This window comes from Magnolia sinica, chromosome 8, assembly GCF_029962835.1.
Source record: "Magnolia sinica isolate HGM2019 chromosome 8, MsV1, whole genome shotgun sequence".
NCBI classification, from domain to species: Eukaryota; Viridiplantae; Streptophyta; class Magnoliopsida; order Magnoliales; family Magnoliaceae; genus Magnolia; species Magnolia sinica.
The window spans coordinates 54,125,953-54,142,483 of NC_080580.1; the positions used below are offsets into that span (position 1 = coordinate 54,125,953).

The 16,531-nt window shown below is 40.3% G+C and overlaps 1 protein-coding gene across 2 annotated transcripts; it reads right to left on the reverse strand.

Moving 5' to 3' along the window:
• Positions 1 to 1,148: 1,148 nt before the first annotated feature.
• On the reverse strand, positions 1,149 to 15,141 carry LOC131253327 (uncharacterized). 2 transcript variants are annotated; one of them, XM_058254287.1, is made up of 5 exons: positions 13,686 to 15,141; positions 8,782 to 8,921; positions 8,547 to 8,654; positions 7,922 to 8,224; positions 1,149 to 2,256 (listed from the first exon to the last, which is right to left on the reverse strand). In XM_058254287.1, the coding sequence occupies exon 1, from the start codon at positions 14,972 to 14,974 to the stop codon at positions 13,721 to 13,723; it is 1,254 nt and encodes a 417-aa protein (XP_058110270.1). In that variant the 5' UTR covers positions 14,975 to 15,141; the 3' UTR covers positions 1,149 to 2,256; positions 7,922 to 8,224; positions 8,547 to 8,654; positions 8,782 to 8,921; positions 13,686 to 13,720. The 2 variants fall into 2 exon arrangements, with proteins under 2 accessions (XP_058110270.1, XP_058110271.1); XM_058254288.1 differs by having other exon boundaries at positions 8,547 to 8,705.
• Positions 15,142 to 16,531: the final 1,390 nt, after the last annotated feature.

The window sequence follows — 16,531 nt, forward strand, 5'->3', positions numbered from 1 at the left end:
AAATAATCTCTGTATCTTTTGATTCATCTTTAGCTGGGACCTATCATATAGATGACCTAGCTAAAGCAAGTTCGGCTTGTCTAATCTTCCATTAGCCAGCAAATGTATCAAACTACAATTTGAAATAGGTTTGGCAACCCAACCTTGTGACCATTTGGATGGGTTGAATCACATCAGAATCATGGTGGGCCCCCCATTAGGAGTTATACAAATAAGATTAGCCTCAAATTGATATATATATACTTGGTCAATCTAATATGTCTAATCACTTCATTTGATTTATACAACTCAGACCATCTAGTATAGTGGTCAGCATCGACACCCCTCAAATCGGACCAGATTGTGGGTTCACAGGTATTTGATAGATTCTAGATTTTATATGATAGACGTAGACTTGAGATATATATATATATATATATATATATATATATATATATATATATATATATATATATATATATATATATATATATATATATATATATATATATATCAAGTCTACGTTTATCATATAATATGGTCCTTTGAAGTGATTAGACATATTAGATTGACCAAGTTTGGTACATACCTTCTTCATCTAGCATACTATCATGCCACCAAATTTGGGCACAATTGGATCTCTGTAAACACCTTAAATATGGACCATTCAAAAGCGTGTCAGTTTGACCACTACACTAGACAACAAACATGGTCCACATTAAATAAACTGGATGAATAGACTAGACTGATCAGATTGATCCCAAATTTGGTACATACCTTCTTCATCAAGTATACTACCATCACATCAATTTTGGACCCAATTAGATCTTTGTAAATATCTTAAATCTAGACCGTTGAGAAGAGTATCAGTGATGATTACTGCACTGGACAGCAAACATGACCCAATTTGCATAAATCAGATGAATGAGTTAGTCATATCAGATTGACCCCAATTTTGGTACATACATTATTCATCAAGTATACTACCATCACAAAAAATTTGGGCTCAATTAGATCTATTTGGATACCTTAAATCTAGATTGTTCAGAAGGTTATCAGTGCTGACAACTGCACTGGACAATAAACATGGTCTTGAGTTGCATAAATCAATTGAAGTGGTTTGATAGACTGGATTGACCCCTGCCGGCTACCGAAGGAAATCTAAGTGCCAAGTTGGTTAGTCGCTTGCTTAGATATTCGACCTCTTGCCTGGCTGACCTCACTCGAACAGATGATTTAGAGAACTACCAGTTCAGCGAGCTGCTTCTTCAAATCTTCAACATTTAGCTAAGCTGACTATACTTCGGAGGCTATGTTTGTAGCTCGCTTGCGAAGACCCTTCAATTCCACAACAAAATTTCTGGCACTCGAAATAAGTTGTTTTTGAGGGCATTGAGAAATTTCAGCGATTTATCTCATCCTTGACTCCTTTATAGTTGCGAACAATCGTTAGGATTCGCTTCAACGAATCAATCTAATCAAGAGTAATGGGGCTAGAAGGTCCCAGAGCTTCCAATCTAATGACATGGCCGATTAAGGTCTCTAACTGAAGATCGTCAACAAGCTCGTCTAGGTCAAAAGTCAACAACAATTCTATGTGATGAAGCTAGCGCAAGTTCAACGGTCATAGGACTCATCCCTAGGAGCTAAGGAATCAGGGAATGTAGTGCATTCAGATCAACTAAGGTACGAGGCAAACCATCTTGATTCATTTTCTCTGAAGGATTGGCCAATTTTCCAACTCGTGACAACTTAATAGTGATAGAGAGAGGATAGTCAGGAGCTCGGTTGGCAGTTTTTGTTCTATCAGAATCAACAATGGCTTGAGCAGGAACAGTTGTCAGCACGTTCGACGAAACGGTAGGCGCAACAACGACCATTTGAGCATCCTCATAAACTGTTAGTTCGTAGATCAAGGGATCTAACGTGTCAAGAACATGACTTGGATTCCTAGCTTTGACAGTAGGATCGCCTTGCTCTTCATCCCTCAAGTGAGAAGAGGAGCCTGAACTAAAGAAGAAGGCAGCAAAGGTTCGGTAGGTGAAGCCTCAGATCGAGATGATCGTGAACGTCGAACAAGTGGAGCGGGATCAACTTCTTCTTCCTCTTCCTCAATGTGACCAGTAGCCCTTGCCGAAGCTTCTATCGGTCTCTCGTCTTTGACCAGTGCTGCAACTGGAAGTTAACCTTGCTCTTCAGCTTCCAATAAGTCGTCGCCCTTAATAGTGATTCTTGGTGTGGTTCTCGGTAGAATCCTCTTAGGCCCAGCTTCTTTCACTGGTTAATAGAATCAATACAAAATAAGGAATCATAAGGAAGTAGTAAAAAGACTGAAAAATAGAAAGGATGCAATGACCATGCAGATACTACCTAGTGAACTAACAAAAGATATAGAATTGCATCGTGAATGAAAGCCAGTGCACGTCACCCCATGACTGGAGAAAACAATGCAAACTTGGCTTTAGGAAATGGTGGCAACTCTTCATCGAATAAAGGTATAGATGTTTCACTCTTTTCCCAACGTTCAATTTGGAGCTGCTCATGATCCCGTAAAGCTTGTTTCATATATGGCTGATATATATCATAAGGTCTCTTGGGATTGAACACTAGATTGTAAAATTGTTCAAATTTTTGAATGGCCGAAATTTGTTCAAGGATACCTGATGGGGTTAGGCCGAAAGTAGTTCATTTTTGCCTCTCCTCTTTGGGTGGTTGAGGTAATGACGATTTACTAGCCGAGGGAGTAGGTTCTTTGGCTGAAGACTTGGTTCTTTTTCTAAAAGCTGAAGGAGCAGACGATGACGCTTTGGAGGATTTATCCTTAGGAGATGAAGGAATAGGCGAAAGTCTTTCAATTGTTGTCAGGAGGGAAAAAGTCTTATGATTACTATAGTAAGTGTCCCACCACTGTTTGAAGGAAATTCGTTGATGAAGGACCTTTAGGTAGAACGAACAATGTGAATTATTAAACCATTGTACTGTAATTCTCAAGGACGGTCAGGATATCACCAGTTTGCTCGTAGCAAGGCTCGTTAAGAGAATTTTGGCACAATGGAAATGGGATGGTTTGGTCGAAACCAAATTGGCGAGTGAAAAGATTAGGAGAATAAAATTCCATGTCATTCTTGGCAGATTTCCCCCTGTTTGTCTCAGCATCGCCAACCGTATGTCTCGGGCTATTAGATAACTAGCCCAGATCTGATTGTAAAGTTTGACCATGCTGGATTGTTTTCATCAAAATATCGATCGGTAAACTAGTCAGGACCGATATTTCTTCCTGCAAAAGGATAAAATTTTAGGTTGTGGTGATCAACGGGAATGGAATAGAAGAATTCGAGACTCTCTCCAAAAGTACATGAATTAACAGAAGTAGAGACTTGATGCATACTGTAAGAAGTAAATTGATGCATGAACTCAACGATTTCTTCACTGAGACTAGGAAAGTATTCACAGAGCTAGAATTGGAGCAACCAGAAAGGACCTCCTACTAGATGAGGACATTCAGATGAAAGCTATGGAGGCCTCGGTATAGATGCGAAAGGAGAAATGGAGTCAATGCTACCCTATGGCCAGAAATTAAGGCTTTGACTAAACCGGTGTATTCCTTGGTGATTTGATTAGAAAGGACACAACATAGGAATCAACAAATCTACATTAAGAGAAATGAACAGTGCTCTTGATGGGAAACTTCACCTTCGGTTTTAACCTCTGGACGAATGGTCAGGATTGCCAAGATGGTTTCTTGGATAAAATTCAAGGTCAATCGGGGGAAGGATGGTCAGGGCACAGACATCCATAATGGTCGGACCCATGAGACCACACTTGTAATGAAAAGATTTGATCGTACAACTCAAAAAACACGTAGCTGCAGCGAGAAGGGCAGGATTGGGTTTTATGTCATAGATAGACAGGTGAATACAAGTGGTGATGCCGAGCATATCACAAAACTTTTGATGTTCGGCCTTGACTCGGTGATACCATGCAGACCATTCTTCACAGTACTTAGGCTATAATTCGAAAGAATTGTTGGGATCCCAGTAGGTCCAATAAAAAGAATTCCGACTAATTAAGAAGTTCTTCTTATTGGCAAGGAAGTATGAAAGAGTATCTGAGAAATCTAGGAAAACATTGAGAGGAAACGCATGACCCAAATAGACACGACAATCAGATTCAAATTCAAAAATTACCTCTGAATGAGCCAATTCACATAATGGTTTCACCAAAGTCGGAAGAGGAGAAACAGAAGAAGTTGTAGATTTCTTAGGAGCCATCAATATAGGAAGAAGGAAATGGTAAGCAAAGGTAGAAGAAATTAGGACTTTAGGAAATCGAGAATGTGAAAGATGAAAGGAAGGTGGAACTGGGGGATATATAGTTTTGCTGCATGCGTAGCATTAATTGTCAAATGATGGCAGGAGAGGTTTTCAAGACAAAAAGTTGTTGTGGGATACGGCGACATCTTCTTCAGGCGATGTGTGGATAGCTCACAGGCGGAACAAAACAACAGAGACACTGTCTGAAAGTTTTAGTGAGAAAGAATTGCACTGGGTGGCAAAAAGCTAAAAATGATTTCATGTTTCTCGTCATTCTTTGTCGAATGACAAGACATGTGAGGGGGCAATGTTTGTACCAAAATTTAGCAGAAAATAGATGACGATGGAGAATAAGCCACGGGCATACTGATTCAAGACTGATGCATGAACTAAGTAATATGTGAGATCAAATAACTGAATTAAAATATTTAATTAAAAAAACACAAACATCGCTATATTCATCACAGATATCATGAAAATCAAATGAGAGTCATGCATAATCCTAACCTAAGCTACCAACATCGTAACACAATATCATTAAATAAAAAGAAACTGGGATCTAATGGATGTAGAGACATTCAATTAGCATAGGGTATAGTTTATTTCAAAATAGAAAGCCTAATACAACCTATGGTGAAAATTAGGATTTGGGTAATTTGGAAATGTAGGAAAATTAGGAAGTTTAGGTTTAGTGTTAGGGTTTCGGGGATGGAAGAAAGGGGTTTTGATAATAATGGTGGGAAACTAAAAGGGGCAGGTGGCATTCACATGTGTGGCTGTACGGTACACGTGTGGTGTGGGAAGATGGGTTTAGGTCGGTTAGGATTTGGATTGTGGATGAATATGAGAAAGTTGGGTTTGAGAGAAGACGAAGATCTAGGATGGGAGAATTAAGGACCTGAAGAAAATACCCAGATGGGGGAGAAAAGAGAAGATGGTGTGGGGATAGATGGAGACCATCTAAATAAAATTAACTAAAACACTTATAATGTGTCCAAATATAAAATAATAAAAAACTAAATCCTAAAATATGATAAAAGTCTAAAGTTGATGTGGACAATCAAAGATCAATGACCTGATCATGTGATACAAGCGATCCAATAGCACGATCATCGCGTCCCTCCAATCCAACAGTCTGGACACTCCATAAAGCAGCCCATGTGCATCTTCCCAGTGTGGGGTCTTTCAGATGCCTGCACATGTACATGGGGTCTTCAGCACGATCACGGGTACTCACCTAGCCACGGAAAAATTAGTGCGGCCCGCCTCCTCCTCTGATACGTACGTAAGGTTGTATGTGACGTGATGTCTTCATCACATATGCAATATCTTTTGGGCATGCGTTAGAGATATAAGAGATCGGTCATATCTTCGAAGAGCCTTGGCGTTTATGAAATTTCTGGATGAGTCTGAGAAACCATTAAGGCTACGTCACCACTGAAGCACGTTCTTTGCATTTGACAAAAGCAAAGCACGATCGAAAAAAGGTAACCGCTCTTTCCCAACTAGTTACATGTGAAGGCACCACTTGGATAGATGGTTATCCTCGTGCTCCGTCACGAAAGGATATAAATAGTGAAGGCATATACGAAGAAATCATCACTCAATTGATCAATCATACCAAAAACCCAATCAAATAAGTGCAATGTTGTTTATCTTAGCTTAATTTACTATCTTCACTACTCATTAGCCTTGGGATGTTTAGCCTCTAGGAGTAGTTTAGTCCGTAGCCAATAAATGTAATTCTCTTCCATATGCACCTGTGTGCCAAATCTGAAGGAAGATCTTAGTTTTAGGAATTGTCCACCTACGTTCATATGCTGGGTCGGCCGTAGTTATGAGTATCGGCATTGCCTCAACCTCGCTCATCAACACACTGCTCCATGAAGCACATTGCTGCTCTCAATCAGGTTGGTGATCCCATTGTATTGACAAGTATTGTTCATTTCCGTAAATCCATCTTCCATCTATTTTCTGTTCATTCAACCATACAATTGTTGCACCTTCAAAGGTTATTGATTTCCAAGGCAAAAAAGAACTCATAGGAAAAAGAGCCCCAACCTTTGCAAGTTGCCCTGACAACGCACCCAACAATTGGCTAAATAAACGATTGATCGAGCCACGACCAAGCACTGCTCTATCTCGACGCCAGAGGTTGGTGGTCACAGTTTGAATTGGATCCAATCAGTTCTAGCATGCCCACTCACATGCATCTCGTGTGGCCAAATTTGAGACCAACAAATAGCTCATCAAAAGGAACCACATTCTTACCACCACATCCTCTCTCATTCCTCCCTCTATTTGCACATATTTCCTTCTCTCGTGTCCTGCATTTGCAGGCCCTACTAATAAATAGTATATCAAAAGATTTTAAAGACATTGAGAGGAGGTTTGTTAAGCACACATGCATGGACCCACACGCCAATACAGCACATACCAAGGTTTTGGTTAGGTGAGCCGCTCTACGTTGATATTCTGGCCATCAATTCAGGTTGTTTCAATACATGTGGGCCAGCCGGCCTAATTTTAAGCATATTTTTATAGTATATCATGCACAATGGCCCACACCTAAGGAACAACTCAGATATTGCACAAAAGTGAGCAGCAAAGCTTGGGCTTGACCAGTCATAATCATCTTTAGCTGAGCTCGGGCCAGGTTGTTTGGCTTGTCACAGGCTTGGGCAGACATGGGCCTGACCCGTTCAGTGCTATTGCTAGTTGAAGTAGTGACCTCCCCCAATAGGCTGATATGGCCTTGAGGTGGACAACATTTTCACAAGAGTAATTGACTAGCCAATCCAAAAATTATACGAACATGTGGCCCACCTGACAATCAAATTGCAATGATTTTTAAACATGGCATCCACACAGTATCTCCTCATTAGCAGCTTTGATGTTCCTAGTTTCTATGTAGAAAGGGGGGTGCACTTTCAGACTTTGCATTTCTAGTTGGCTATCAATGGATACCAAAGACCTGACCTGGTTTTAGTGGATATATGGCTTAATTTGGGAACCCTTCTCAAAACTAGGATGAGTTTGGGTCTACCAATTTGAACCCATTTGAAAATCAAGTCTAGCTAGGTTCCAGTTGGATCAACCCATTGCCATTGTTTTTTAACCATGGCTTGCTCTTAGTTGTATGAATGAATGAACGGTTAAGATCAATTCAACAATTGGCCACCCTCATGTCATCGAAAAGGTTTGTGGATGTTGCAAATATCCCCATGAAGGTGGGGACGTTAGCAAAAAACCTACACGTGCACATGCGCGCACCAGCAACAAAACGAGGTTTGCTAACCCACAAGCATGTAAAAGACCCCATTTACACACCATGCATGTGTCAAAGTGGCACATGTGTGTCTGATCTAATCCATCCATCAGCAGCGTTGACTATGTAAATTAGGGTAGGCAATGTGCTGGGTGGCTCAGCAGTGTGGGACCAGGGCTTGAACCCCTAAACTTGGCACGAGTGCTGGTCCAATCATAAAGTTGGGCCACCATTATACAATAAGAACAAACAATTTAGAGAAACTTGTGATTCACAATTACCATATGTGACACTGGTTGGATCTGGGTGATGTTTTAACAATCCAAATCATTAAAAATAAATAAATAAAATAAAAACCAACCTTGATTGGACTATGTGGGGCCATCTTTTGTGCACTTCTGAACTGTTGAATCACATAGGATGCTGCAGAAGAAAGGTTTCATATTGACTTCTGGCTATTGTGGTAGATTTCTCCTCATCTAGCTGATGGGACACTTGATCCTGCTCGTCCTGGAGTGGTGTTGACCTTTGGAGTGATATTGAACCATCAAATTAGGCATTGGAGCAGCGTCGAGCCTTGGACTGTTGATTGCAATTGTTAGAAATTCTCACACAAACCAATTGGAACAATCCGTTAAGGCCTGATCTGCAGTTGGGAGAGTACCTGCATATAAAAAGGAATGATCAGAACACGATAACTGGTCTGGAATGGATTGAGGTTTTTTATTGAGATTTATGCATCAATAATTTCTTGAAGAGTTATTTGGTATCATTGAGCATAATGGTTCATAGACCAAGAGTGAAAAAATTGCGTACTTATAACGCAAATTAAATTGTCCATTTCATAAGAGCTAGTGTAGATAGTCATCAACATAAAAATCCAATTAATCAGATGATCCCGACCTTTTGATAAATAAACAATTGTTGTTGATTTTAGAACCATGACTATTTTCACCTTATAAGGAGTGAAATGGCCTAAGTTTTACCTTGCAAGATCGAAATGGTGTAGCCCACTTGATGGAAAGCTCAGATCAACTACTTCTCTGCTATATTGGTACGCGTACCTACATGCAGTTGGACAGAACTCCCAATGCCTAAGCAGACCAAAGAATCAAACAAGACAGTTGATTACTTGTCAGGACTCCCTGCCGAACAAATGTATCAGAAAGAAGAAAGAAAACAAACAGTAAATCATGTGAGTCCTACAACATCCAATCTCACCTTTCTTAAAGTCTTCAATAACTTCAGGAATTCCCCTTTTGTTGTCAATTCCAGTATCCAAAGAACTCAAATCACTCCTAATCGCAGCCTTTCACATTGGAATCTTTAACAACAAATAGCAGCTCTTAAACAGTCCTCTCCTGAAAAACTAAGTAATTGAATCATCAAGCATCAAAAGATATTCATGTGCAGCAAAAGCTTCAGTCAGTTCACAGAGAAACACATCCTCCTCATATTTTTATCTGATGTAATTAGGCAATTCAAATTGACTTAATAACACCAAGATGATCATGCAAAATATATAACTATAAGCAGTGTTCGAAATATCGATACTATCGGCCGATATATCGGCCGATATTATCGTTATCGCACCCATGCGAGACGATACACCCCCGATAACCCCCGGAAGATACCAAAAAATCCCAATTTCAAATGTCGGCCGATATATCGTCGATATCGCACGATATTTTGACGATATCGCGCGATTTCCTCGAAAAAATTGAAAAAAAAAATCGAAACTATAATTATCCGAAAAAATCGAAAAAAAAAACAAGAAACTGGATTTCGGTACCTGTACAAGAGATCGTCATCATCGAAAGCTTCTATTTGGTGGGCCATTCCAATCGAAGCTTCTTTCGTAGATTAGTGCAAGCAAAATCTTCGATTTGGGAGAGAAATCCGTCAAAATCCGAAGAAATCCGGGTATTTGGGCGACATCGGGGGAAATCCTCGTCAAAATCTGGAGAATCTTCGCCGGAATCCGAAGATTTGGGAGATCTGGGGGTCGGAATCCGAAGATTTGGGAGATTTTGGGGCCGGAACCCTCTCTGCTTAGAAAAAAAAGGGCGTCCGGCCCTGGTTTTTGAATTGGGTGGCGTCCGCATGAAATCGGATTGCGTACTGAGTTACTCGGTGCACTCTTATCGTACTGAGTAAACTCAGTTGGGCCCACCTTGAATGTATGTGGTCTATCCACGCCGTCCATACGTTTTTCCGGATCATTTTAGGGGTTGAGCCCAAAACCGAAGTATATCAAAAGCTCAAGTAGAACATACCAAAGGAAACAGTGGAAATATTGATTTCCACCGTTGAAACATTTCTAAGGCCCCCAGTGATGTTTATTTGTCATCCAAACCGTTCATAAGATCACATAGACATGGATGAATGGAAAAAACAAAAATCATCTTGATCTAAAACTTCTGTGGGCCCCCAAGAACTTTTCAACGGTAGACTTCAATTCACATCATTTCAAGTGGTGTGGTCCACTTAAACTTTGGATATAATTAAATTTTGGTTGAAAGCCCTAAATTTATATAACAAGGCGGATGTACGGAGTTGATACAATGCAAAAATGACAGTGGGCCCCACAGAATTTACTCAGTACGCTTAGCGTACAGAGTTGCTCAGTACGCAATCTGCTTCCGTACCGCACACCACCGACGGGTGTGTTGACGTCGTCACCCAATTTTGTGGGTCCCATCATGAGGTATGCGTTATATCCAAACCGTTCGTCCATTTGGTGAGCTCGTCGTAAGACTTGAGCCACAAAATAAGACAGTTCCAAAGATCAAGTGGACCACACTGAAAAAAGCAGTGGAAGATTAAAGGTCTACCATTGAAACCCTTTTGGGGTCACAAAATTTTTGATCGATATGATATTTGTTTTTCCTCATTATCCAGATTTGTGTGACCTAATGAATGAATTGGATGAAAAATAAACGTTATGGTGGGCGTTATGGTGGGCCCTACAAATGTTTTAACGGTGAGAATCAGTCCCCACAATTATTTGTGGTGTGGTCCACTTGAGCTTTGGATATTACTCATTTGATCTAAAATGATCTCTCCATATGCATGAACAATATAGATATAATAAATACATTACTGTGGGGCCCATTTCACTTTGAATCGTTCAGACAACCTGAGCGGGAGGAGTGCCTGCGACGGACGCACATTTCATGCAAAAGACTTTCGCATTAAGTTCCTGCGCTGGGAACTCAGGCGGGACCCATTGTGATGTTTGTGAGAAATCTTATCCGTTCATCCGTTTTGTGAGTTTATTTTAGGACACGATGCCAAAAATGAACCGTTTCCAATGCTCAAGTGGGCCGAAAACATGATAATTGAATGTCCACAATTGAAATATTCATGGGCTATAAAAGTTTTGAATCATGCTAATATTTGTGATTTCATTTCATCCCTGTTGGAATGAAGTTATTAATGGTATGGATGGCACGTAAACATCACTGTTGAACTCAGGTAGGTTTCAACGGTAGGAACTTCCCTAACCACATTTTCCGTTAGCACGGCCCACTCAAGCTTGGTTCATTTTTGGCATATTGTTTTGAAATGAACTCACAAAACTGATGGAAGGGGAGGATTTCTCACGAACATCACAGTGGGCCCCATCTGGGTTCCCAGCGCAGGAACTCCATGCGAAAGGCTTTCGCAGGAGATCCACGTGCGTGGGGTGGGAACGACGTAGTGAGTAAACTTTGTGGGGCCACTATAATTCATGTATTTTATCCGCTCCATCCATCCATTTTACCATATAATTTTATGATTTTAGCCCAAAAAGTGAAGCATATCCAAAGTTCAAGTGGCCCACTAATGGTCAATCACCATTGTTTCCTATGATATGGTCTACCTAATTATTGGATCTACTTAATTTTTTGCAAAATCTCCTAAAATGATATAGAAAAATAGATAGACGGGGTGGATACTGGATATAGTTGTCTTAGTTCAATCGGACAGCGCAGAGCTTAGGACCCTCTACAAAGGAAACCTATTATGTGCCATTCTTTTTTGAGATTTTATGATTTAAAAGTGTGTATGGAGGTCTTTTTTAACAATCCCCAAAGTTTCATTAAAAAATTCAACCATTTTCCCGATGTTTCCCCATATTTCCCAAAAAGTGCGATAAACTATGCGATACAAACGATATATCCCGTGCGATAACCGATACGTATCTGTATCCCAAGGGTGCGATACATTGTGCGATACCGATATTTCGAACACTGACTATAAGGTACCACTTTTACTTTGCACTTCAATCCACCAAATGCAAACATCAGTCAGTACTCAGTTACGCTAGGCTGGATGTTCGATTGATCAAAACCAGTTTCGCTAATGGCCATGACAATCTCATTGACCTAATCAGGTTTCACATCACCATCCTACCATGGGCGAGGTTAATTTGAAATCTTACTTAAACTAGAATTTCAAAGGATTGTGATATTGAGTTATTTTTCTTCACTTTCTGTCGATTTTCTTCACAAACCCATGTTGAACATTGAAGGCAGTGACAATGGTATTGTTGAAATAAATGGAACTTCTATACAAATCAAACAAGGGCTATGATTCAATTTGTTAAAATTACTTACCAAATGGTAAGGGTTAGATGTACTGAGAGCACCCAAGAACAGCACAAAAATCCTGGTCTAAGTGACAGTAGTCAGAAAAACCAGCCATCATAATCTCGCAAGTTTTACAACTACATATAATTTGTTGGTTCAAATTGTGCCAGCCACCATTAGTGACAGAACTTGAAAAGCTGTGTTTGGATGCCAAAGTGAAATATCAAAAGTTGCTAACGTTCCTGGCATTCAAAACGAGGAAGTAGCTCTCAAATTGCAATTGCATTTCCTCGATTCCAGCTTGAAATCAGCAAAATTGCAATGTGGATCTCAGGCCTTCAATATGAATGTGAAAGAACAGAACTCTGATTTGGTTATTCCCACTTTGTAAGAGGGAATTGTAATGCAGTTCAAAGTGCATCTAAACACACGCAAAATGGAACTAAAGTATGGAGTACAAAATAATAATAATAATGATAATGATAATAATAATAATAATAATAATAATAATAATTATTATTATTATAAAAAAAAAGCAATAGGACTTCCGTCCTGCTGGACCTGGTTCCGACAACAAAGAGACTACCCTTCACTAACCTTGGATTGGAACAACAGCATAAGGAGTTTCTTGTTAGAGAGTGAACACAAAAACATTGTTGAGAATGAGGAGTGCCATGATATTCGAGGACTGTTAGGATTTATCTTAATGCAGCTCTTTTTTCAAAGGAGTAGACTACAGTGATTGTTCACAGTTGTCTCATTCACCATGCACATGATCTGGTATAAAAAAAAATAAATCCTCTACTTGGTATAAATGCACGGCAATCTGGAATTTGGACTGAAATAGTGGGGCATAGCCAGATACCAGAACTAATTAATGATCATAGCCATCTTATTTCATTCGTTAAATTTAGACTATTGAACAATTTCTTCATCTGTAACTGTAAGCATCCATTTGATAGCAAGCTATAGGATGGTGCTCAATTTGAAATGCTCCATCCACAACCAGCCCCACGATTTGGACAATCTAAATTTAAGTGCATGCATGGCAAATGTATGGTGGATCTGACACCACAAAAGGCGACAAGCGAATATCACCGAAATCTTCTCCATTCAAGAAAAGCAGTTCCAAATTGAGTTCTAGAGGCCAGAACACACAAAATAAATAAATAAATAAATAAATAATAATAATAATAATAAATAAATAAATAAATAAAAATGATGTAATTAATGGCCTACAATACCCATAAATGTAGATTCATGGCCAGATAACAATGTAAGTTTTTTAAATAATAGCTCAAAAATTAGATAAGTGGGGCATTATTCATGACCACCTTGATTAATTTGCATACACCCACTTTCCATTTTAGAAATCCAAGTAGTACACTTCTGTTCCAAATCAATTACCAAAATGGAAAATGTGCATGAGTGAATAAATTCAGGTAGATATCAATTCCCTAAAAAATGAGCAGTCTGCAACTTCTGCTACTAAGAGAAACAAGCAAAAAAAAAAAAAAAACTGAAATCTGAGAAGCAAGCGTCAAGACAAACCAATGCATTCTTTCCCAATATAATTAGATGAAAGTCTACAATTTTAGTGCAGGTCCAGCATCTTCAGACATGGCATCTAATCCTTCAAATCCCATTTTGCCTCGATACACTGTTATTATTTTGGGAATAATCTCCTGATACTTTATAATAAATCTTTCCAAGAAGGCCCTGTTGCTAAGAACCAACGCAGTTCTTATAATGGAATCCTTCTTAATAAGACCTTTTGACATTAGAATCTGAAGGACTGAACATCTCGGTATGATCCTCTTCTCCAAACTAGACATAAGTATACCCGGGTGTCTAGAAAGATCTGATGGCTTCCAATCCATCTCTTTCACGAAGAAATTCATTACTCTCTTGATCTTCTTCTCCGACGTTGTCATGCAAATAGGTTGCACTTTGAATGCCGAGAGGAACTCATCCTCGGACCACCCCAAGCTCCGATAAACAGCCACCTTCTGTTCCCACTTCAATCTGCTCATCCTTGACACCACCTGAATGGCTAGGATGAAATTCCCGGTTGACGGATTGAAACCCATTTCCTTAACCATAGCGACGATCTCATTCAACCGTTCAGCAGGTTGCATCAGCACTCTGGGCTGAATTGTGATCAATCTCACAATCCTGGATTCGGGCACGCCTTGGTCACGCAGCATCGTGATGTTGGGTTCCATTACTTTTTGGAGATCATATCGGAGAATGTGGGTTGAATGCTGGATGCAACAGATGACGCGTTCGTTGGTGCGGACGCAAGCTTTAATGAAATTAATGGATGGAATGATTTGGTTTTGTAGGCTGCGATTCCAGATGCTGTAGTCCCAAGAGAGGATCTTAGCAAGGGTTGCGCTTGGAATGCCCAAACCATGGAAATATTGGAACTTGGGCATGAGGGTTTTGTTGGGATCGGCTAATAGGAGTCGTGGGCACTTGGCAATGAGATTTGTGACTTGGGTTTTGGTGAATCCATGATTCCTGAAGAATTTGAGGACAGAATCTGGATTTTGAGCTGATTTGAGTTCCATTTTTTGGGAAGCAGAGAGGGCTGAGTGGGGAGAGATTCCACATGAGTTGATGAGGTATGAGAGTGTAAAAGAGGAGGGTGTTGCTTGGGTTTTGGTGGGATTGTTGGTTGAGATGTTAGAGAAGGATCTTAGAGAAGATGGGTTTTGTTGGAAGAGGAAAAGAAGAAAGAGAGAACGAGGTGTTGAGTATTTGGTGGTGATGGGGATATGGCGTTTTCTTCTAATGCTGATGAAATGAAACATTGGATTAAATGAATGAAAATTCATAGAAGTATTGAGATAGACAGATTGTCATGGGTTAATCTCTATTTCAAGGAGAGCAAGTAGAACCCTGTATGAAGAAGCAAAGAGGCCCCATGTAGACCTGGGAAGAATAGGGCCTGGAGATAGTATGAACGACAGAACTTTGAAACAGTGATGGAGGTGTGGATTTTTTTATTTTTTATTTTTGGGTTAGCTTGTTAGTACACAACCATGTCAGTACACACACTCCATGTGTAAGACCCGTATCCTAGCCTGTACCATTCCATAAACTTCCGCGGTCCTCCCAGTCAAATTTCGACGACCCGCGACGCGTAGATAACATTGGCTCATGCTCTTGAGTCACATCCTGTAAACCCAAGCCGACTCAAAAGGAGACCTATGTCATTGCGACCACGGCATCGCCGCGGTTTCGACGACGCGTCTCGTGCGTCAATGCGATGCTCAGATTATGAGATTCGGCCCGTGCATTATCTAAGTCGTTGATCGCTTGATCGTGGGACCCACCTACCCCTATTGTTGTACTTCCCTAAGAAAAAAATAATAATAATAATTACTATGATGTCACCCTAGGGGTGACATTACCTTACCCTACTACCTTACCTTCCCTTTTCCCCATAAGTCAAACTCATTAATTCCCATTACCTCACCATCCCTCTCTCCCATCACTCCCTTACATCATTTCTCTCTTTCACTTCTCTCCATTCCAAGCAATCCCTCCATGGAGCAACCCACGTCCATGGCTCCCATGAGAGAGCTAGTGTGGCCCACTTCCCTATCTCCCATCTCCACCATCCAATGATCATCTCCATCATTGAAATTGTTTCTTTGGGGCTCTATCATGCATTGGCGGAAGAAGGAAGAAGAGATCTTGAGGTGGGTGCTTCTCTCTCTCTCTGTCTCATTTTTTTTTGTGTGATGTATGGCCCACTCGGATGGACCCCACCTTGATGTATGTCTTATCCAAACCACCCAAGTCATGTGGACTCTACCTTATGGTGGCAAAAAAATAAAATAAAATATATATATATATATATAGAAGTATATGATGGATTCAAATCAAGTGGGTCACGTTGATGTGGGACCCACCTTGATGAAATGCTGGCCGACGTACACGTGGGACCCACTTGGATGCCCATGAACAGCTCTGCCGTCCAGCGTCCCTGGACGCTGGACGTGCGGCAGGAGTGGCTACCACGGAGTGCGTGTACTGGCATGGGCGGTCTGGCAGCCAAAAGAAAAATTTTTCTTTTAGAGTTTGGGGTGGGCCACTCATACAGGCCCCACCTTGATGTATGTAGATAATCCACGCCGTCTATTCTGTTGTTCAACTCATTTTAGGCGTTGAGCCGAAAAATGAGTCCAATCTAATAATTGATTGGGCCATACCATAGGAAATATTAGTATTACCGTTAAAATCCACATTAACTCTCCTATTCGTCAAAAATACATTCCATATTGGTCTCATTTGGTTGATCGGGGGCCGTAGGATCCAATGGACGGGTTGGATTTTTCAGATACGGGCTCTATACATGCAAAACCATGAAATTTAAATAAATCAAA